At 40.3% G+C, this 21,801-nt stretch overlaps 2 protein-coding genes across 2 annotated transcripts; one reads left to right on the forward strand and one right to left on the reverse strand.

Annotated features, from left to right (window-relative positions):
* Positions 1 to 2: 2 nt before the first annotated feature.
* Positions 3 to 7,938, reverse strand: dazap2 (DAZ associated protein 2). Its single transcript, XM_088289666.1, has 4 exons — positions 7,750 to 7,938; positions 4,538 to 4,656; positions 4,216 to 4,464; positions 3 to 3,737 (listed from the first exon to the last, which is right to left on the reverse strand). The coding sequence occupies exons 1-4, from the start codon at positions 7,760 to 7,762 to the stop codon at positions 3,609 to 3,611; spliced, it is 510 nt and encodes a 169-aa protein (XP_088145792.1). The 5' UTR covers positions 7,763 to 7,938; the 3' UTR covers positions 3 to 3,608.
* Positions 7,939 to 10,085: 2,147 nt separating this feature from the next.
* pou6f1 (POU class 6 homeobox 1) lies at positions 10,086 to 21,549 on the forward strand. The gene is given in 13 exon segments (XM_088289665.1): positions 10,086 to 10,463; positions 11,027 to 11,109; positions 13,151 to 13,186; positions 13,188 to 13,230; positions 13,974 to 14,154; positions 14,242 to 14,363; positions 15,069 to 15,297; positions 15,978 to 16,243; positions 16,331 to 16,459; positions 18,440 to 18,673; positions 18,742 to 18,877; positions 18,963 to 19,131; positions 19,580 to 21,549. Coding segments are annotated over 12 exon segments (1,917 nt in total). The 5' UTR covers positions 10,086 to 10,463; positions 11,027 to 11,083; the 3' UTR covers positions 19,926 to 21,549.
* Positions 21,550 to 21,801: the final 252 nt, after the last annotated feature.

A 21,801-nucleotide genomic window follows, 5' to 3' on the forward strand; every position in this document is an offset into this window, starting at 1 on the left:
CATCACATTACAAAAAAACAAATGTCCTTTATTTAGCAGTGTGCCCCATTGAATACATTACATATGTGAATAAATTTAAACAACAAACTTCTCAAATGTCCAAAATAACCTTTATTCTAAACTTACACTTTTAAATCTTAAGTTTAGTATAAAAAAGTTAAGTGCACCTAAGTTGTTGACACTCGTCTCCTTAAGTCATCTGAAAAGACAGAACGTGTGCATAATAAGTCCATCGTTGCTTTAGCGCTGCGTCTATCTTTTTCTCTTTTTTTGTGTTTTTTTTTTTTTTTTTTAAATACAAAACATCGGAAAGAGAATCCCTGAACCAGGAATGTCCGTGATCCTTTAACAGAGAGGAAGTCTGTCGGGTTGTGGTTGGCATTACTGCTGCGATCGTACAGGAAGTACTTCATATTGCTGACACCACCGTCACAAAGGAAAAAAATGAAAATAAATAAATGGGGCAGTTCAAGTTTTGGAAGCTGAGCCCCCCGTTTTCCTCAGGAACTTTTTGCCTTAATGACCGTTGCCACCGCTCCTTTTCCACAGCAGCCACATCATCGTGACAAGAACTGGGAGAGTTTTTTTTTTCTTTTTTTCTCCTGTGGCTACAGCAGCCAAAACCTGAACACGGTTAGTCGGATACCCAGTGAACATATGCAAACAGCAACTTCCTGTTCAGATAGTGTAGTGAAAAAAAATGCTTAACTGACAGCATACAGACTGAAAGTCTCATGAGTGCCTTTTGGTTCAACTCTGGTAGCAAACATGAGTGCCGGAAACCAGCAATTATCTACTCCTGGTTGTCATGGAAATTGTTTTAAACAGATTCTTCCAACTGTCTAGGATCTTAATGATGAGTGAGTGGAGACGTCAAATTTCCTCTAGAGGGCAATGTGACAAAAAAAAAGAGCGTTTTAGGGGCGTTCATCATGATGCAGCGTTTGATGCTGACAGGGATCCAGCGTGGTGATTGGCTAAGCCCAGTCACGTGTCTCCATTTTGCGACAAATCCCCTTTATATTTCCTTCGAATTTGATCTCATAGTTCAAGGAATATAATTGTCACCCCCCAGACTTTCATGGCCTATATACTAACTTGACATGACAACATTAATGTTAGACGCAAGTCAAACATACGCTAATCGTTCTTTTCCGATTGGATGCTGACAGCAGTAAAGCCTCTTAGCGCAATATTTCACAGTTTTTCCTAATACACACACACCCGAAACCTTTATGGGGAAAAAATTACCACCAACCTCTTGTCTGGAATTGGTCATATTCATTAAGCAGTGAATCTCAGGTTTCATTAAATGAGTTGTAAGGTGCAAATTAAAAGATGATGAAACTCACAGTTTTGTTTTAACAATTGTGTGGGGGGGAAAATCCCATAACTGATTACTGGAGATATAAAATGTCATTGATTTCTTTGGTACAAGTGACTTGTAGTGATATTTCTTTTATTTTATTTTTTAAAACAAACATATTAATGAGCGTCACTAACGTGAAGAACCTTTTGTAATGTGCCGAATTGAAAACGGGTCAAAAAGGGGGCCTTTTCCTCAAGTAAATGAAATGCAAATCAAACAATTGGAATACTTGCGCATTTCAGACATTTAGTGGATCAACTCTGGGTATCCGACAGCAAAACAAGAAAAAAAATTAACAAGCTACAAATGTTACAGCAACCAGCCTGTCCCAGTCAACTCATTTGGATTCACAAAATCTCTTTCCATTTTCCTTTGAACGTTTTGTTTCTTTAAATGGGGACGATCCCCAGTGCTCTTTGGCACTTGACTATGTTAAATCTACACGTTGCCCAACAAGGTACAGTAAACCACTTTTTCTGCAAGTGCATTTTTGCATTTCTTTAAGTTTTTTTTTTTTATTCCGACTTGCTTGCTTCTTTTTTTTTTTTTTTTTTTAAACCGTGTAAATGACAAGTTCAATCTAGCTCGATGCATTTTTTTTGTTTTCTTGAGAATTTCTTGTGATAGTCATACTGGTATTTACATGGAAATACAACATCTATAAGTTTTAACTACACTAAAAGGAAGAAATAAAACACACACTGGGATTTTTTTATCTTGCGTTCAACTTTGTAATTGCGTTTCACTTTCACCATTAAGCAGCTCGACTATCACAAACTACATGAATGTGGCTCTAAATATTGCCTGCGGTCTTTTCTATAGATGCTGATTTAAGTGTGACGTTTCGGTCTCTAAACTGGTGATTTTCAACTGGTTGGTCAAAAAGAATTCAAAAAAGGATTTTGTGCGCAGCCAATGTTGATTTTAATAAGAAGCACAAATAACACCTGAAATGCTGATTTAAATGTGGACTTTTGTACACTGAAGGTATAAAGGGACACAAACTCTAGTGTGTCCTACATAGTAAATATTTTTTTTCTAAATAATATTTGGGTACTTTTATTTTTTACATTTACTTGACTTTGTTGTCATGTCCCTCCTCAGTTTGTGCTCCATTGCAGCAATGTCTAATTTTTTACCTTGTTTCGTTGGAGTAATTTTGATCAATTGACTTTATTCCTCAGATCCTTGCAATGCGCTCCGATATGAAAAATATTTTGGTTTTATATCTGATAAAATGGCCGTGAAAAAAAATGTGTGAGACCAGTTGAGAACTTCTGGTGTAGACTTTCTCAAAGACGCGACAATTTTATTTATTTATTTTTTTAAACCAAGTTGTGATGGTCTTGGTCGGTCGGTGATGCTGTTTCCAAATCTTGATCCCTTCAGGGGGATGTTGAGTCAAGCACGTTCTTTACAATATAATCAATGTGCACCCACAAGTCTAAACATGGTATTCTGATTAACCTGACGTCTGTAGAATATGAATTCAGCAGAAAAATCCATCCGTTTTTATCCCTCTCAGGTGGCGGCCATTTTATCTTGTACAGTTGGTATCAACTGAAAATGACATCACAGAGCTCAAGCTTGCGAATGTCACGTGACCGAAACCAGAAAACAGGTGAGCTGTGACGGTCGTTACCTAAGACCTTAGGCACTATGATGTCATTTTCAGTCCACAGCAAGTGATGAAATGGCCGCCCCCTGAGGTGGATGAAAATGGTTGGATGCGTCTACTTAATTCCTTTTCCACAAATGCAATATTAATCAGAATGCCGTCATTAGATTAGTTGGGGGGGGCGTAGAACATATCATATCGACAAGAACATTTTTTTTTTACTTGACTTCCTCTTTAAATTGATTTTACAGCATTACCGTAGAGAGCCTAACCCTTGCGAAATCTATCGAGTTTAGCCACCTGGCTAACCTGCTCAACCACTAGTGTCACACCACAGGCCACCATTCTTGTGAACCTGGAATGACCTAAACTAAAACTGAAGCGAAACACAATGAAAGACTATGGGATGGATTCTACAACGTTAAATAGTTTACGTTGGTCATTAGATCGCTAGGTTACAAGTGGAGTACTGTACCTTTCACAAGGGCTCGAAAACATTACATTCCATTAGGTGATATCAGTATTGTGGCTAAGCAGCCTAAAGGAGGAAAGGGGGAGGTACGTGATGTTGGGGAAGGGGCGGGCGCTGGATTGGGTGTAGGCGTGAGGGAGCAGCTGTTGTTACCAGATGGTGTAACCCCCGCTGGAGCCGCCCAAGAAGAAGTTGTTCTTGCGCTGCGTCATGACCACGTTGGCACCCTGCATGGCTGCCAGTTGAGCCGCATTTGGGGCGTGCCCAGGGGGTGGGGGCTGAGGGGAAATAGAAGAGACCATCAATTCAATCGCTCCGCAAGTCTACAAAGGAGCAGTCCCGGGGAGGCGGTAGCTTTATTTTGCACGTTTGTTAATTTACAATACAAATGAAGCCTAAATTCTGAGAAAGTTATTTTTAATTTTTTTTAATTTGGGATTTAAATTTTCTTTTGCGGCATCACTGTTCTTAAGTCAGAAATAAAATTTCTTTAAAATGATCTGTCATTGGTTTAATATGAATTTTACTCATCAAAAGTATAAGTGGTATCAGTTACTTGGTATCGGTACTCAATTTTTTGGTGGAAATTATGTTTCTAAGTATAATTAGGTTTTAAGTAGCAAAACAGGCAATTCAAAATTTCTTTCTCGAAGGATGTCTTATTTGCTTGGCTCTGAACCCTCACAAGTAGCCAAAGTTCATGAAAATCTTCGTTTCCCCGATGATGTGTCAACATATCTGCCGAAAAACACTCACTGGGATGGAAACGCTGCTTCCGGCTGTAAAGCGAGCGCCAGCATCAAAGCCACTCTCAACCATCACGGTGGAACCAGGGGGGTACATGGCCCCCATGGGATAGTAAGCCAGGGGGACGTTCTGGGCCATCGGCCCGACGGGCATCTGCGGCTGCATGGGCATGTAGACCTGAGTGCCGACATAGGGGGAGGACATCTGAGGCATCTGGCCGGTCACCTGAGGGGGGAGCATATATCTGGGCTGGTAGATCTGCAGAAACACACAGGAAGTTGTTGTTAACACGTTCAACAACTGTGCTCATCGCCACCACCGCTATGGTTACCTCAGAGTATGCGGGAGGCGTGTCCGTGTAAGGAGGCGCCTGAGGAGATATTTGCATAGCAGGGGAGTAAACGGGGGCGGTGGTCTGCTGAGGGTAAACACTCTGCTGTGGATATGACCCTGCAACACAACATTTAACTTTAACACACGCACACACATACTGGACAAATCAAACATGAGAGTGTCGAAATAGTGATGGAGTTTGTTTTGGTCATCATCCATCGCCATCCTTCCTTCTACATTTGAAAAGGATGCGTGGTGGGATTATGGAAGAATCAAAATTGTATGCAAATGAGCCGGAATGCTTGTTTATAGATATGTGCCCTGCGATTGGCTGGCAAACGTTCCAGGCATAGTCGACTCAACACCACCTGTCACCCCAGAGTCAGTCGGATTAGGCTCCAACTCACCCTTGACCCTAAATGTGCACAAGCGCTCCAGAAAATGGATGGATTGACAGTGAATTTTGCTTGAGGAATTATAAGAAGTATTAAAAAATTAATCAAATTTAAATCTAAAATGTAATATAGTAGAGTGCGATTTTAAAATTGCAGAGGCTGCAATTTTGGGGAAACAAACGGCTTCATTTCTGTTGGTCAATAAGCTCATATGCATTTTTTTAGTGTCCAGATAGTTCAGTGCTTAAGAAGTGCAGTTCACATGTTTATATTTTGTTGTTTGGCATGAAATGTGAAAAAGACACAGACTTGTTTGTATTATTGCTGTCATCTGATTACATCACATAGACCGCCATTTTGTTAAGTTGTCATTGTGAGTGCTTAAAAGAATGTGTTTCATGACTTTTTCATATTCGTGGTTCATGAGCCTTTATTTTAGCAGGAGCCTAACCTATAACACAAAAATATTTATGGAAAATAAACACGCAGGTTGCATGTGCTTGTTAAAAATCACATCGGACGAGGACCATGAAAAAAATAATCGCATATTAAATCGCAATCTCAACATTGCTGGAAAAAAAAGTTCTTCCACTCTAATAAGTATTAATAAAAAGAAAATCAAAACATAAAATATATTCCCATTATGTGAATAATCAAATAATATGAAAATACACACATTACATCAAGAGAATCTTTAGTCATGGTGACTTTTGGTTCATCCAATCCTGGGACGAGTAGCGAGTCACTTGCATGATTTGCTTTTAGCCTCTAATTATGAAGACAATGTTAGAATTTCAAGGAACGAATGTCACATGTCATCATCTTAAAGAGAGGAGCAGTCTAACAATGAGAACAGCGGATCTTTTTTATCAAGTCAAAAAAAACAAATGGAGCAATTTGCCATGTGGGAGTTACATCACAATATTATGAGAAAAACAAGTTTATGACTGGTGAACGGCAGAAACACAACATTTAGAGTTCCGCAGGAAACTAGCAAATTCACACCAAAGGTCTGAGAATTATTATTTCTTTACTATACACATTTTCTTTGTTCTTCTATCCAAGTCTGTGACATATGGTGACAATTAGAACGATTAAATGTTCTTCTACTAATTGGCAGATCAGTATAATTTACCCAGTAGTATACATCATCATTTAATCTTTTTTTGGGGGGGTTGGGAATTTTATTATTTATTTTTATTTTTATATTATAGCGACACGTGCTCTGGCTCATTAAACGTTGTGAAACAATGCTCTAGAGCAGTGATTCTCAACCTTTTTTCAGTGATATAGAAAATATTTTTATATAATATGTTTTTAGTTTTTAAAAAATATGACGGTAAACATGCCATCAGTGTCTGATTTATTCAACTTTAGAGCCTTTCAAACTTCATTTGCGCCACATAAAAATGATCAACAAAATGTCCTCTTTTTGATCATAGAAGAAATCTGTTATCAGGTCTTCAGCGATAGTGAATGGCTTCTTGGCTGTAGCTACGAGCAAAGACACCACATGAGAGGCTTCCACATCATATCTTGAGATGATCTGAATTTAGAGTTTCCTCTTGTTACCAACTTGACATCCATGTTTCATCTTAAAATGGTGCTGCGGATGCACTGGCTTCATGCAACTGTAAAGAATCTTTTCACCACAGAAAAAAAAAACAGTGCCTCGGGTTTGCTGCAATTTGTTTGTGTAAAGCCAAATAAAATATAGTCTAAAACATACAACTGGAATTTTGCCAGTTGCCCTGGTTTGGCCTTCTTATACATTTATGCCTTAGTTTTGTTCGGAAGACTTACGTTCCAACCACGACTCCATTGTTTGCATTTTCAAGTGATTGACAGGTAACGAGAGGTGGCACGTGACAAGTCGGGTCGAACCATTTTTGTTTGGGGGAGAATCTGTGTGTTTTTTAAATAATGAAATTGAATAACCTACTGAAAATAAAATTATTTTTACGACCTTATATTTTCCTGAAACATTTAATCAATGCAATAATTACTTTGAAAGTATTTTTTCATGTTTGTTTGTTTTATTTAAAATCTCACGTACCCCCTGGAGTTCCTTCAAGTACCCCCAGGGGTACGCGTACCCCCTTTGAGAACCGCTGCACTAGAGAACTTTATTAGTTGATTAGGGTTACATCATTAAATGTTTAATTCAAACACTCAAAAAAATACGTAAATTTTTACTCACTGCTCACCAGCCCTCAATTTAATGTAGGTGCACGTTATTGGTGGTTGAGACGCGACCTCGTTAAAAATCGACGAGCGTCTGAACATTGCGTTTTATAATGGACCCCGACTCCAGTATATGAAAAGGACGATTTTAGATTTCTTGCTATTTCATGAGAAACAAATACGCAAACAGCAATTATTAAAACCACAATAGCCCACGCTGATTAAAATAACGTACCTTGGCCTATGTTCAAGTGAGCAAGCTATGATACTGACTATTAATATAATTTTGTTTTACAGGCATAAAGTCCCTTGCTACTCTGGGAAAATGAAACCAAAAACAGGTCGTCTAAACCAGACTACAATCTTACATTATCGCCTGATGGTAAACAATACGACATAGTATGATCACATATTCGTTCGTTTGTCCTACATCGTGTTTTAACCTTTAATCTGACATTATAAACCGCTACAACGCAACCTGCGCCGCAGAAATTCCGACGGCCACGGTCAGTGTATTGTTATGTAGCCCGCCTCGATTTTCCAAAACAACTAGCTAGCATTGCTACCTTTAGCCGTGGCGACGCAGAGCGACAAAAAACAAAAAACTCGGAAATATGTGCGGATGAAATACCTTTGTTGTTCATTGTTTCGGTCCGGTTCGAAGTTCGGAGGATGTCTGAGTATCGCTGGGGACTCTGCGTATCTTGTCACAGAGTCGGTGAAACGAACAGGTTTACGGCCGTGAATGGCAACTTCCTTGTTTTTCTGCTTCTTGTTGTTGTGGCTAGCGGTGACGTCATCTGCTCTCGTTCGGCGGTCGTGCGCGGCTCCTTGGTTTTCACTTGGCGCGCCTCCTACCGGTCGACGTTTGAGATGACGAGTGAATGGTGAACGTCAACTCTTGGACGGAAATAGATAGACAGACAGACAGACGGACGGACGGACGAATAGACAGACCGACAGACAGACAAATAGACAGATAGACAGAAAGATAGATAGATAGATAGATATATAAATAGATAGATTGATAGATAGAAATAGCTATTTTGCTAAATTTACCTTCAAGTATATATTATTAATAATAAATTAGATTTATCTAGGTAAAGAGACGGCTGTATTTCTCACAATAATTTTCAACAATGATTTAACAAGGCAGGAACCAAATAAATACTGTATCAATATGCAAGAATTAATCTCTAGAAATGACTTCTCGCAAATTTTGCGTCCCACGAAGATTAAGAACCTCTTTTCCAAGAGAGTCCTGGCCAAGAGGAAGTAAAAAGTTCCAGTTTCAACGCAATTCAAAATGATGTACAAATCAGGTTCAAATGTTTCAGGTTAAGTAAGCTGTCTGAAGTGTTCTCAGTCTGGATTTAAAGTTATTCAATATGATGAATTCCATTACTTTTAAATCCTTTTGCAACAATTTCCATGTGGAACGGGCATTAAAGACAAAAGCCCATTTTCCAAACTCGGTGTAGGCAAATGGAACAGTTAGCCACAACGTGTCATTTGAATGCAAACTGTAAGAATCAACAACAATCTTGGTGTGAAAAAGTTACAAATGTAAGTCGCAGTAGTCCAAGAATGGCATTGCAAATAAAAGCGTAGCAGTGAGCCAACCGCCTGGTGAACAAAGAAGGCCATCCCACTCGAGAATACAATTGACAATGATGGGTCAAGGCTCTGCATTGAGCAATAAACCACAGAGAAGCCTGATACACAGAGTTTGTCTTTAGAGTTTATATATAACAGGTCTGCATAAACTAAAAGGGGTGAAGTTGCAGTGACAAGGAACTTTTTAACCTCAAAAGAAAAACATTCATTTAAGAAGAATAAAACAAAACAGGTTTCAATTAGAGTTTCTTTCCAGGATTCTCAACATGGTGAAGATATGTGTACAGATAAACCAACCCCAATTTAATTTCCATCAAGAGTGGATACTATGGAGAGTACTTGCGGATCCTTCTGATCACATGTATGACATTTTTTGGAAATCAAATCACTGATGAGCAAAGGTTCCGCTGCTTTTGTCTCACAAGAAGGGCAGCGGCTTCGTCTTGGGGCAAAGGACGTAGGAGCTGCTTCGCCAATGTTGCATTAATGCATTTATTTTTTTGTTTATTAAACCATCCATCCATCATCTGTACCGCTTCTTTTCACAAGGGTCGTGGGGGTGCAGGAGCCTACCCCAGCTATCTTTGGGCAGTAGGCGATGTACACACTGAACTGGTTGCCAGCCAATCGCAGGGCACACATAGACGAACAACCAGTCGTGCTCACACTCATACCTAGAGGCAATTTAGAGTTTCCAATCAACCAGCCATGGATGTTTTTGGAATGTGGGAGGAAACCGGAGTACCCAGAGGAAACCTACGCAGGCACGGGGAGAACATGCAAACTCCACACAGGAAGTATTTAGTAAACCAGAATATGCAAATAAAAAAGCCAAGGGTAAAAAAAACACAAAAGCAAATAAATATATTTCAGAAATACGTGACTAAAGGGTGACATCATCAGAAGGCCCGCAGGCCACCGAAGGACCCCGATACAATCTAGTACCCTAGAATTGGCCCTGCTAACATGTAGGAAAAGGAACATCCATGCAAGCAGAGAGAGCATGCAAACGCCACAAGTAGGCCAGAGCCAAGAGTCAAACCTAACATCACAACCGTGATGCAGGAGCAACCACTGTACTGACTGTCCCGTTCAATAATAAAAGAAAAATTATATTTTACACGTCTAATATATTATTATTGACACACACCCACACGTACCGTTGTTGATCGCCTGCATTATTTTATTGCATCACCTCTGTTGAGATAAATACAGCAAAGCAACCATCAAATCCGAAGTATTCATACGTACCTGAAACAAAAGTTAAACAAGAATAGCATAGGTAGATGAGTTTGCGTTCAAATTATGCAACTCCCGTAAGCGCCGTCGTCTGTCCCACATTTGGTGCGCTGGCCCTTTAAGAGCGCTACGGCGCCTCTCAACTCGCGGCAGACATTTTCAATGCAAGGTTTTTTTTCTTGCATAAATTATGTTCATGACGTAGTGGCGAAAAGGGCACATTTCTGGCGATTTCCACCGACTTTGTGCCTCACATGGGAGCTTGTGAGGCGCCTGGAGTCTTTTTTTGGAGGGTGGGGGGGATGAGCCCAAGTGTTGGCATCGCGGCGAGGCGAGACGAGAGGCCAGATCCCCCAAAACATTGCAGCCCTCCTTCTTATCAATGCAAATGGCTTTTGTGTGTGCAGCCACTGCGCCTGTCTGGGAGCTGAGATGCATTTTTAATTAGCTGCGACTGAACCAAACTGTGACAAGGACCTTTTAGAACCGGTAAGTTGGCCGTTTAAAAATGACAAAAGAAAAAAAAAATACTCATAAAAAGCACGACTCGAGTCGCCTCGTTCGCGCGCAGCAGTCAAACTGCGACTGGAAATGAGTTTGGGTTAATATGCAATGTTCGCAATTAGCATAATTTATATATTTATGACAAAAAGACACCAATTCATAACGGTGAATATGGTAGTCTGGTGGTGATGTCCTAAAGTGACCGAGTAGACTTTTATTGGTTCGAAATGGGAGGCGGGGGGTGAGGCGGGGGGGGTTGCATGGAGCGACGAGACCATTAACACCCGCTAAACTTTTGGCACATCCGCATGTCTTAACTGCACAACTATCACACTGATTTTATTTTTGGCGTTCATTTTTTGCATTCGCCTCATGCCTTACATCAGTGGAAGTTCTCCAGCCCCCATCTTCTCTGCAGCCAAGTGCAACACAGTGGGGCCTGTTTATAGGCCCCTCTAAATAGTCTGCCCCATAAATAGCCAAGAATACTAAACGTTTCCATTAAAGTGAGTATATTCAAAGAGACAAATTTGACTGTTTATTTGCAGCCCAGGAGGATAGAGGGGGTTGCCAAGCCATGAAGTCCCAGGACCTTCGTGTCAGAGATGTCCCGCTTGCTGTCAACGAGCAGGTAACTTTCTTTGCAAAGAACGCCTTCTACTTCTGCAGACAGTTCAAATTTACATAGAAAACTCAGAACAAAATTCCACCAGGGTAATTTCTTCGATGTGCATTTGCGAGTGGCACTGCCATTGAACGTGACACCCATATATCACAAATAAATCGATCTACAAGAAAGAATAGTAGTAAAACAAGTTATGGGAGAGGTAGAAACAAAATATTAGGGCGGAACGATTTTAGGAAAAAAATTATGTTGCGTTTATTTTATTTATTTTTTGCCGGATATTGCGATTTTGATTTGATCTGTGATTTTCTTCACAATGTAAAGTAAAATTTACAAACATGACAGAAAATTCCATTAAAAACAATCAAATGTTTTACTCTAATAATGCAAGGACACTAAAAGAGGTTTTGTGAGGGGGCATTTTTTTCTCAAGTTTTTAAAACTACTTAGTATAATATTGTATTTATGGGTCATTGTGTATATGAAAATGCATTTTTTTAAACGGCAAAATGTTTTGCATTTCTACTAATCTACATGTTCTATAAAAATAAATGAGACCTATTATTGTGTAGAGCTCAAAACTCTGGTACAAAATAATGTAAATATTGATGTGATTATAAATATTTTATATATGTTTGACATCGAACCACTTCATCATGATGACATCATCCGTTTCCGTCCGAGAGCGTCTGCTAAATTGCTAAGTTGCCGTCAACTTATTTTACGTCTACATACGTATTGATTGAAATACAAAATTTCTGTTCTTAGATGCTGGATCTCCGCCCTGACGTGGTTTTAGTCAGACTTCTGTTATAAGTCGACTGTACACCTTATTTTGGGCCTTTTCTGACTTTGTATTTCACTTTAGCGATTAGCACGGTTTGCGACTTCTTGTTCACCCCCTCGGATAAAACGCTACTTGTTAGTGAGGTACTTTATGTGCCTCCTCCATGGTGACACACATGATGATCCACATCACGCAACTCGTTGCTGCTGCTGTCCACGGGCTTGCATATTGTACAAATCAAGCTTGGCGCTAGTTAGCTTGGCGCCTAACATCCAAACAGCCGCAAAATAAATTACTTCCGGGACAAAGGGTGACAGCGTGACGCTTTTTTTTTTTTTTTTAATCAGTACGAGAGTTGGTTAGTGTGACTTGCTTCATCAGCGTGGGGCACAAGTGCTCTTAAAAAAAAACGCAGCTTTGACGACCTCCAAATTGTGTTGTCTGAGATCGCAATTTTGGTCCCAAAACGATATATCGTTCAACCAAATGAGACACTTTATGCAAATAACCAACACAACCATTTTCTCCTCTATTTGTATCGCCCAACAGCACAAGCTTCAGGTTGCTTCCTAATTTGCTATTGTTCTGTCTCACACCACGGAGTCAGTGGCTGTTTACCACCCGCGTAAAGATTTCCGATTGTCATTGTTGAAAAAGTTCAACATTTACAATTGTTGGTCCGTTTTATGAGCTGATGGGGGGTGGGGAAATCATTTTGAACACACCACACTACAGGACAAATCATTTAGAAACATCCAACAATCAGGTCTTTGCTGACTTTGATCAACAGGGTGGGAAATGCTCAAATTTAGCCTGATTATCGTTAGTGTGTAAACTTCGTTAGGGGTGTAGAATTCCTAATCACAATTTTCGGTGCATAATACATGCCAGTGGTTCTTACTTACACCTGTCATTATTTTTCTTGAAACAAAAAGTTTCGAGAGTCCGCTTTGAAGCTTGCAAAAATGTGTAAAAACAACATTGCATCGTTGTTGACTCCCTGTTCTACTTTGTATGCTTTATGTATGATAAATTTCGCCCCGGCAGCACTTTGCTTTTTTTCATGGTCTAAAAACGGGCTGTTGTGTGTGGTGGGAAGCATTGCTCTTTACTGGCGTGCCAAGGGATGTTTGAAAGAAAGCACTGCTTGAGCTGCTTGTTGGCTGATGCTTACCATTGTTTGTTTGTTTGTTTATGTTGCTGTACTCATGCTCCCCTCATTTGTATTTTAACATGCTCGGCTTCTTTGTCCTCCTTCAGCTGTTCACTGTCTGAGCGCAGAAGTCTTTTTTCAGCCATTTAAACCCCGCCATTTGAAATTCCCTGCCAGTGGCAACCAGGTATGCATCCTCTTTTCTTTCTTTCTCTGTCTCTCCCTTTCTCATTCTCTCTCTCTCTCTCTCTCTCTCTCTCTCTCTGTGTTTGTCTCTGTCTCTCTTGCTCTCTCGCTATCTGCATCTTGGTCTTCAGTCACCTCGCATCACAACCTTTCATATTTGCATTTCTTTCAAATCAAATTACTGGGTTAGTCTGGATGAGACTTTTCATATACAAGTAAACCCAGTCCATATTGTACCAAATCTAATTTTGCAAATTGAGACGGAATAGTGTTGTTTTAAGTTCAGTTATACAGCATCAGATGAATGCACCAAGGTTCGACCCCTGGAGTTTTACATATTCATAAACCGGTGATGGGCATAATTAAAATTGCTATAAAGTCACGCCTTTAAATAAGTGTTGCATTTTCAGTTTTATAATGACGGTGAGATTTATGTGGCGTCTTTCCTCCCCCAAATTTCTCAAACTCCGAATTGTACGGCAGCTGAGATATTTTCCACAGTTGCGCTGCTTTCTCCGTCATCAATTATTCATCTTCAACTGGAATCTTTTCAGGTTAGGCCTCGTTAGCTCCAAGTGTGATATTTTCCTACTTTGTCTTGAATGCAGCATAATGGCCTCACATGGGTACTAACTGTGATTGAGTTTTGTAGTTTGTCCATCGCAGAATTACAAATGATCAATAGACCAGAATAAAACGTGAGTCAGTCTTCTGTTTGTTACTTGACCATCCCTTTGCCTTCAGGTCATCGTGATGTCTGGCCATGAGACGATACGTGTGCTCGAGGTCGAGGTTGATGCGTCTATTTCTTCATCGATACCTGAAGGGAAGAGGAGTGAGGGCAAAACAGAGGAGGGAGGGGCCCAACCTGAGGCTAGCGGCCCACGGGACCTCCATGTTGCACCCCAGAACACCGGGGGAGTTGGTAAGCTGAAGCCACACCTTTTGATTTTCAATTTGCATGTGAACGAAATGCGCCAGCCTGGTCGCCTCACCCGCTGTGCTCCTGCAGTAGCTGGCAAAGGGCAAGTGACATCAGAAGCGGCGCCAACCGACGCCGTGCAAACCCTCATTCCGACGGTGCCCATCAGTGTATCCTTGCCGCAGCCCGTCCCCGTGCAAGGTTGTCCGCAGGTATGGCTTTAGGTGTTCATGTTCATGTTCATGTTCAAGTCAACATCATGTAAGATGAATAGTTAGATGAATCAAATTCCACATGATTAACAATCAATTGGTTTTTAGCATGCAGTTAGTTATTGGCACATATTTGGATCACTTTTTGAACATGGTCAACAAATTACGAGCAAGTTGATCGTTAGAATAATTGATGTGACACATCATTGATGCAAACATAAAGTTTGTCAAATTCCACACAACAACGTTATCAAAAATCAGTTAATGAGCAACGTGTATCATAATTAACATACAATGTAATAACATATAATCACTTAATTGGTTTTCTTTCACATGGGCGACAAAATTATTAACATGTAATCGATGTAAAATGAGCTTGTTAATACAAACATGAAAGGAATCAAATTGCACGCGCTTCACAAGCTATTAACATTTAATTAAATATTAACATGTAATCAAATAGAATATTATGCATCCATCCATTTTCCACTCTATAAAAAAGTTGGGTGAAAATTTCAAGACGACACACTTTGATAACATTTTAAGTTGGGCAATTCAACAAAATATTTGATGTTTTACTTCTGTCAAAATTGTCTTTCTTGCATTTCACAAGATTTGTTGAACTAATTGTCTAAAGATATAAGTAAATACAACTCAGCCAATTGTTTTGTGTGTACTGAATTAATGTGTGATTTAACCACGCAGGTTCTGTCCCAAGAAAATTTGGCCACTCTGATGACTGGCATGTTGGCCCAGACCGGCTCCCTGGGCCAGCCTCTGCTCATCCCCATCAGTATGGCGGGCTCCATCGGGGGCCAAGGGGGTCTGGCTGTTCTCACCCTGCCCACTACTAACGTGGCCACTCTATCTGGACTTGCCGCCGCCGCCACACAGCCGGCAAACCTCCTTAAACTGCCCTTTGCCGGCCTTCAAGGTAATGATCATGGTGACGGTCGACAAGCATAATGCTGCCAATTGAGTCTTGATCGGTGCATGTAGGTCAAAACTTATTTTATGATTCTTATATTATATTAGCCATTAAACTATCATGCTTTGATAACGTGGGCGGCGGGCCTCGTGTCGATCTATGCGCCGCACAAATTAGTTTCGACCCTTGAAACAAATGTCGGACTGCCATTAAACCCGGGAGCCCCTGTAGAGTAATCTCATGTTCAGCTGATTTACGCTTAAACATCGTGCTCTTGGTAGGGCTGCACGATTACGCTAATCAAATTTTAATCAAGATTTTGTTTGCCAGCGTTAAGATAATGGCATATTTATTCAGTTTTAGCCATTAGTAAATTTAACATTTTCAGGTAATTCTAAATGATCATTTATTCTAAAATGATAATCAATTAATTTTAAAATATGATTTTGCCCTGAAAAGTGTTTACTTATTGTTCATTGGAAAGTAATAGTGTGTGTTTTACTTAACTTAACTCATTAACTACCAGCCAAGTAAAAAAAAAAAAAAAAAAAGATTTTTGACGTATTTAGCCGTCAATGGCAGTAAATGAGATAATGAATAATGGTAATAACCATGATTAAAATATTGACCAAAATAATGGTGATTATCATTTTGGCTGACCTCGCTCTTGATCATTTTCCCCTCAGCTGCAACGGTTCTAAATTCAGTTCAGCCTCCGCTACAAACCAGCACGCAGGCAGTGTTCCAGCCTCCAGTAGGTTCCATACAGCCGGTGCAGACAGCCTTTCAGCAACCTTGCAGTGGCTTGACATCTCCGTCGACACCAGCCGCCATCATCTCTGCTGCTCAAGAGGCAGTGGCTCAAGCCGCACCAGCAGCAACCGTGGCTGCTCAGTCCAACATATCGGTGGCTGCTCTGCAGACAGCAGGACTCGCTATCAATCCCGCACTTGTAAGGAAGTCGAAACTGAGATCTCACTATTGCACATTCCTTTACTCTTCAGTTGTTCGTGAAGGACATTATTTTTCTTCTGCTCAGATCAACGCTGCATCGCTTGGAGCGCAGACCCAGTTTCTTAGTTCCCTCACCTCCAGTCCCATTATCACCAATGCCATGTCCAACATGGCAGGCATCACCAGCCAGATCCTGACAACCACACAGGGGCAGGTTGGTCCAAACCTAAATCTTCAAACATCTTAAAAATAAGTCTCGGTTGGTGACTTGTGCAGACTTGGCTGGAAAAATATCCCAAGATGGATTTTGTGCTACTATCAAAATGACTAATACTTGTATGACAGCGAAAGAGAGAACTCAGTCTAGAATTTTTCCCCCTTTTATTATCTTATGGAAATATGTCAGAGCCAGGGGAGAAGTTCATAATAGTACACAGGCCGTTCCAAATACAAAGGAGATTAGCGTTATTAGGAAGTACGTTCTCGAGTATGTACTTTGGAAGATCATACTCCGCTGGACCTAATTAACAAATAATGAACTGTGCAATGTCAATTGCACTTAATTTGCACGCACAATTTCCTCCATCTTTACGTCCTGTTGTGTGTGCTTTCTGAGTGCAAAAGGGACGCAATACTTGAGTGAATTTGGCCCTCTGTGTTATTAGGAAATGAATTTTGTTTTCTCTTATAGTCTGTCGCTGGACTTCAACCATCGCTTGACAATGGCCGATCTAAGAGACGAGGTGTCTAATCTTGAGCAGAAAAACTTAGTGCGGGTGGCATATATTATGTAAATTACAATTGCAGAATGGCGCTCTCACATGCACGTTATCAGAAATGGGCCGAAAAGAAGAGATTTACTTGTTTATTTAATGTCACCCTTGATGGCTGGCCAGTCATTCCGGAGATCCGACCACGGTATCTTAATACAAGCAATTCAAAAGTTAAGTTCATTTTATGTCCTCTTGGAATGAAAGCTTACATATAATGTCTGGTCCCTAAATACCACATGATGATGATAAGCTGTTATTATTGCTAAGAAAGAAAAAAGGTTTAGCGTTAAGAATAACTGATTTTAGGTGAATGATGTGTTTTTGGCCTTGATGTTGTTGCAAAACCATATCATGTATCAAATTGCTACTACCAATGTCAAGTAATACGACGACTTGAAGCCCTTTTAACACCTTGAAGACGTGACCAACCCTGACTTCTAAACAAAGACACGGGGGCAGGTAGGATGGTACTGAGCTCAGTTAGCATGCACCCTCATTCTGGAAAAGAAAAGTGTGTTGTGGCCACAATGACGAATACTAAGCCCTCTTTTCTCATCCTCAAGCACGGTATGTCGTCTTGGTCCCAGTACTAATGGCCGACTGTATTGTCACATTTTCTTATTCACAAGCACATATGTGTCCTGCAATCAGTTTGACCACTGACACAAACTTGGCAAACTGTCAGTTGTGACTTGACCGAGCGGCCTCATAGATATGTCTGACTTTGGATGAAACGTTTGAGGGTCCGAGAATCTGAGTTCATTTGTTGTTGCGTGTCTTTAATTTCACTAAAATGAAAAAGTTGATTGATTTATGTAAGACAGATATTAATTATCACTCATGTCATGAATTAGTTTCGTTAATATATTTAAGGAGCGTAATAGTCCGGGTGGTGGAGGTGGATACCGAGTCAGATGTATCATTGGAGATTTTGACAAACACTCTGGCAATTATGTGCCGCACAGTCTGCCGTAATGGATAAGGCGTCTTGACTTTGTGTCCGCAAATTGCCGGTCAAGTCTCTTTGTGTTCATGGTGCTTTAATTAATTTTTCCGAAAATGAAGAGTAAAGTCCGACTCCCGGACTTGAATGAAGCTCCATTACGTGATGTCCTTCTTGAAATAATTGCATTTTCTGTCAAAGGATTGATTAAATGAATAAGAAAATGTCGGTGGGATGCATTGCCGTCATCGATGACAATGTGCTTTATTGAAAGGTATCTTTTTTTTTTTTAAGTGGCTTGACATGCCTCTATATGGTATAATCTCTGTGACTGGTAGTGCCCTTAAAAATCCGTTTTCAGTCTTGTACCATCATTCAAAATCCAATTTTGACAGTTTCTAATCATCGCTAATCAGAAGTGGTTTGCTTATTTCCCGCCTATTCTGCCTTTTTTTTTTTTTTTTTACACTGTTCCCAGGTGATAGGAACGCTTCCTTTGTTGGTAAACCCAGCCTCGCTGGCTGGGGGCGCTGCCACTCCGACCCTCCCCCTCCAGGGTCTGCAGGTCCAGACGGTCACCCCGCAGTTGCTCCTGAACACCCAGGGCCAAATTTTTGCTGCGGTCGGGAACGGGGCCGCCGCGGTCACAGCTTCTGCTGCTGTTCTTCCCAAAGCTGCCGTCCCATCCACACCCACCAAACCAGCCGCCCAGGTACACACGATGCCATCTTACGTATTTAGCATCTTTGACTGGTTCTGTTTGTACGTGATCCCTTGCAGGTGCCGGCAACAGCTGCCTCCCAGTTGCCAGTTGTCATAGCCCCACAGCTGTCGGTACTCAAGAGCACCACCTCGCCATCATCGTCGCTCCCCATCACCTTTGGTGATATGGCAAAAGTGGGCCAGCTTGTCAGCAGTATGTACATCTGCTCCTCTGATGCAAACACAGATTAACTCCACTCCAGTTTTATGAACCATATATATTCCTCTCCCTCTGGCAGAGCCTCATCAGGCCGCCAGCAGTGAGGAGGGCATCAATCTGGAAGAAATCCGAGAGTTTGCCAAGAATTTCAAAATCCGGCGGCTCTCGTTGGGACTGACGCAGACTCAAGTGGGACAGGCCCTGACTGCCACAGAGGGCCCGGCCTACAGCCAGTCCGCCATATGCAGGTGAATTATACGTTTTTGTCATCTTTTATGCAAACAGGAAAGGGCATTTAACACATTTCCATTGAGAGGGAACAATTAATTCAATTCCCTCGAAGTTATTCACCAACCTCGTAAATCTTTACAACAGTCTTGTTTGCACCGTTAGATGTACTTTTACGGCAAGCTTTGTTCTGCTCCGTTAAATTTATGTTTTGTATTCGATGCAACTTAAAGTGTCGTGTAATCAACGTGATTGTTCGTCCCACCAATTATTGATGACATACTTAAGAGATTTAGTCTGCCCACGCCTGCTCTAACCAGAAAATTATACTATTCACTGTCATAGAGTATCATTTGTGTCATTAGTATTTTTTTTTTTTTTACACAAACAAAATAACTTTCATGATCCAATGCTCAGAGGTCCTAAAAAAAAAAATCACGTGTTAAATGAAAAGTCTTTCCGCTACAGGTTTGAAAAGCTGGACATCACGCCGAAGAGCGCCCAGAAATTGAAGCCGGTGTTGGAGAAATGGCTTGCCGAAGCCGAGCACTGGAACCAGAAGGGCCAGCAGAACCTGATGGAATTCGTGGGTGGAGAACCGTCAAAGAAACGCAAGCGGCGCACCAGTTTCACGCCTCAAGCAATCGAAGCCCTCAACTCTTACTTCGAGAAGAACTCGCTGCCGACGGGCCAGGAGATCACGGAAATTGCAAAGGAGCTAAACTACGACCGAGAGGTGGTGCGGGTTTGGTTCTGCAACCGGCGACAGACGCTGAAAAACACGAGCAAGATTAACATTTTCCAGGTTCAGTAGAAAATGGAATGCTGCTGATTTTGCTGTAAATACAAGAACATGAAGTTACACATAATTGAAGACTCTGTGCAAGTACAGTGCTAAAGTGAGTCCTTGGGTTCTAAGGCGGAGTGTATGTGTGCATGGTCCTCCTATTATTGATAACATCAATTTGTTAAGTGGAATTATTCTTCATAGTTGAGTACAGTGGAACCTCTTATGTGGAACATACCATTTTTCCTTTCAGGAGAAATACCTCCAAAATCCGCGCAAAATGTCAAAGTTTGAATATGACACGACATTGCAGGACCTCTGTTCAGCTTGTTTAAAAAAAAAACTCTTGAGTGTTTTGCTTTTTCTTTGGCCTGTTGTAATAATTTTGCAATAGGACTTCACTCTCGCCACCATGCATGACATCATTTGGTGTCAAAAGTAGGACTGTTGTTTTACACTGACAAACTTATTTTTACACTTGTATGACAGTTAAGAATGTTAAAAGGCTCCTTTGAAAAGTGCCAATACGGTTATTAAAGATGTATTTTGAAGGTGACAGTTTGACCCTGGCATGGGCAAAATTGCTTCAAATCGGAGTGGTTTCAGAGGTTCCACTGTATCAAGTGTATTGCCATAACGGTCGATTCCATTTGCTGCTTGTCGATGCAGCCACAAAATCCTGCAACTGGTCAGGGACAATCATCTGTTTGGTGTTTCTTGATAATCATAAAAGCTGAAGTCAACTGTGTTGATTTTTTTTTAATATATATATACTTTCATACTAGTTGTTGATGTTTGAAGTTGGTACAAGTCCGAGTTAATTTTAGGCTTTTGCATATGCAAACTTTGTGTTTGTCATTAACCTGTATGATTTCGTCCCGATGTATTGCTGTTTTTGTGCATCCTCTGTCTTTTTTTAAGTGATAACAGACCTTGTTCTTCGTCTCAAGTCAGATAAGTTCTTCGTTTTATGAAAAATAATTCACAATTTAACTTGGCGGGGAAAAAACAGTAACATTTTAGAGACGTTTAATGGGTCTTGTTTGAATAGATTTGATGGAATTACATATGAGTTACAGTATGTGCAATGAATTGAGTGTGTTGCATGTGCTGTAGGACCCTCCCGTACTAACTGGCAATTATGTTTAACCATTTTGTTAATTGTCAAGGATTCTTTGCACTTTATTGACGCCTGAGGAGGTAAAAAAATGTTACAAATTGTTTTGTACCGCAAAAATTACAACCATGTTGGTGGGCTTTATGAGTTTCTGAATTTTACAGTGTTTCGATATTGAAATGTAGCAACACTCCTAACACAGAGCAGTTACTCTTATGCAAATTAAATGTGAATCGTCTTAGGTTACTTGTAGATGGTTAAACCATGATGCCATACAATAAGTAACTAGTTCTTTGCTATTCTGAGAAGGCAATCATGCATCTATTAGACAACAAGTCAGTTTGGTTATGCTTGCTCTTTGCTTTTTGAGGTGAAATATTGTTAAATAACATTATACTAAGTTATATATTAAAAAATCTGAATTAGAGAAATATGGTATCTATAACTTCTTGACTGTAAATTAATGCCTCCTCAAAAGTGAGGAAAAAAATGTTTTTTTTGTAAAATGTAAATAAACTGTCTTTACTAATTAATGATTGTTGTTTTGTGGTTATGCATGTTCATGTTTAGACCGATTGATACTCACAATGGCAAAATGCATTTATTGGGATAGATGCAGACTAGAACTGGTGTAGAATAAATTTTTGCTCAAGGGCCACGTTTGTTTTGTTTTTTAGCCTTTTGTAGATGTGGTTAAAACAGGGAATTGTTTGATGTAATGTAATGTAAATATTTAATTGTAGCACAATGTGAGTTAATTCTCAATTTTATTTAAAATTAATTATG

This window comes from Idiotropiscis lumnitzeri, chromosome 3 (assembly GCF_059441095.1).
Source record: "Idiotropiscis lumnitzeri isolate Australia: NSW breed Sydney's pygmy pipehorse chromosome 3, RoL_Ilum_1.0, whole genome shotgun sequence".
Classification (NCBI taxonomy): Eukaryota; Metazoa; Chordata; class Actinopteri; order Syngnathiformes; family Syngnathidae; genus Idiotropiscis; species Idiotropiscis lumnitzeri.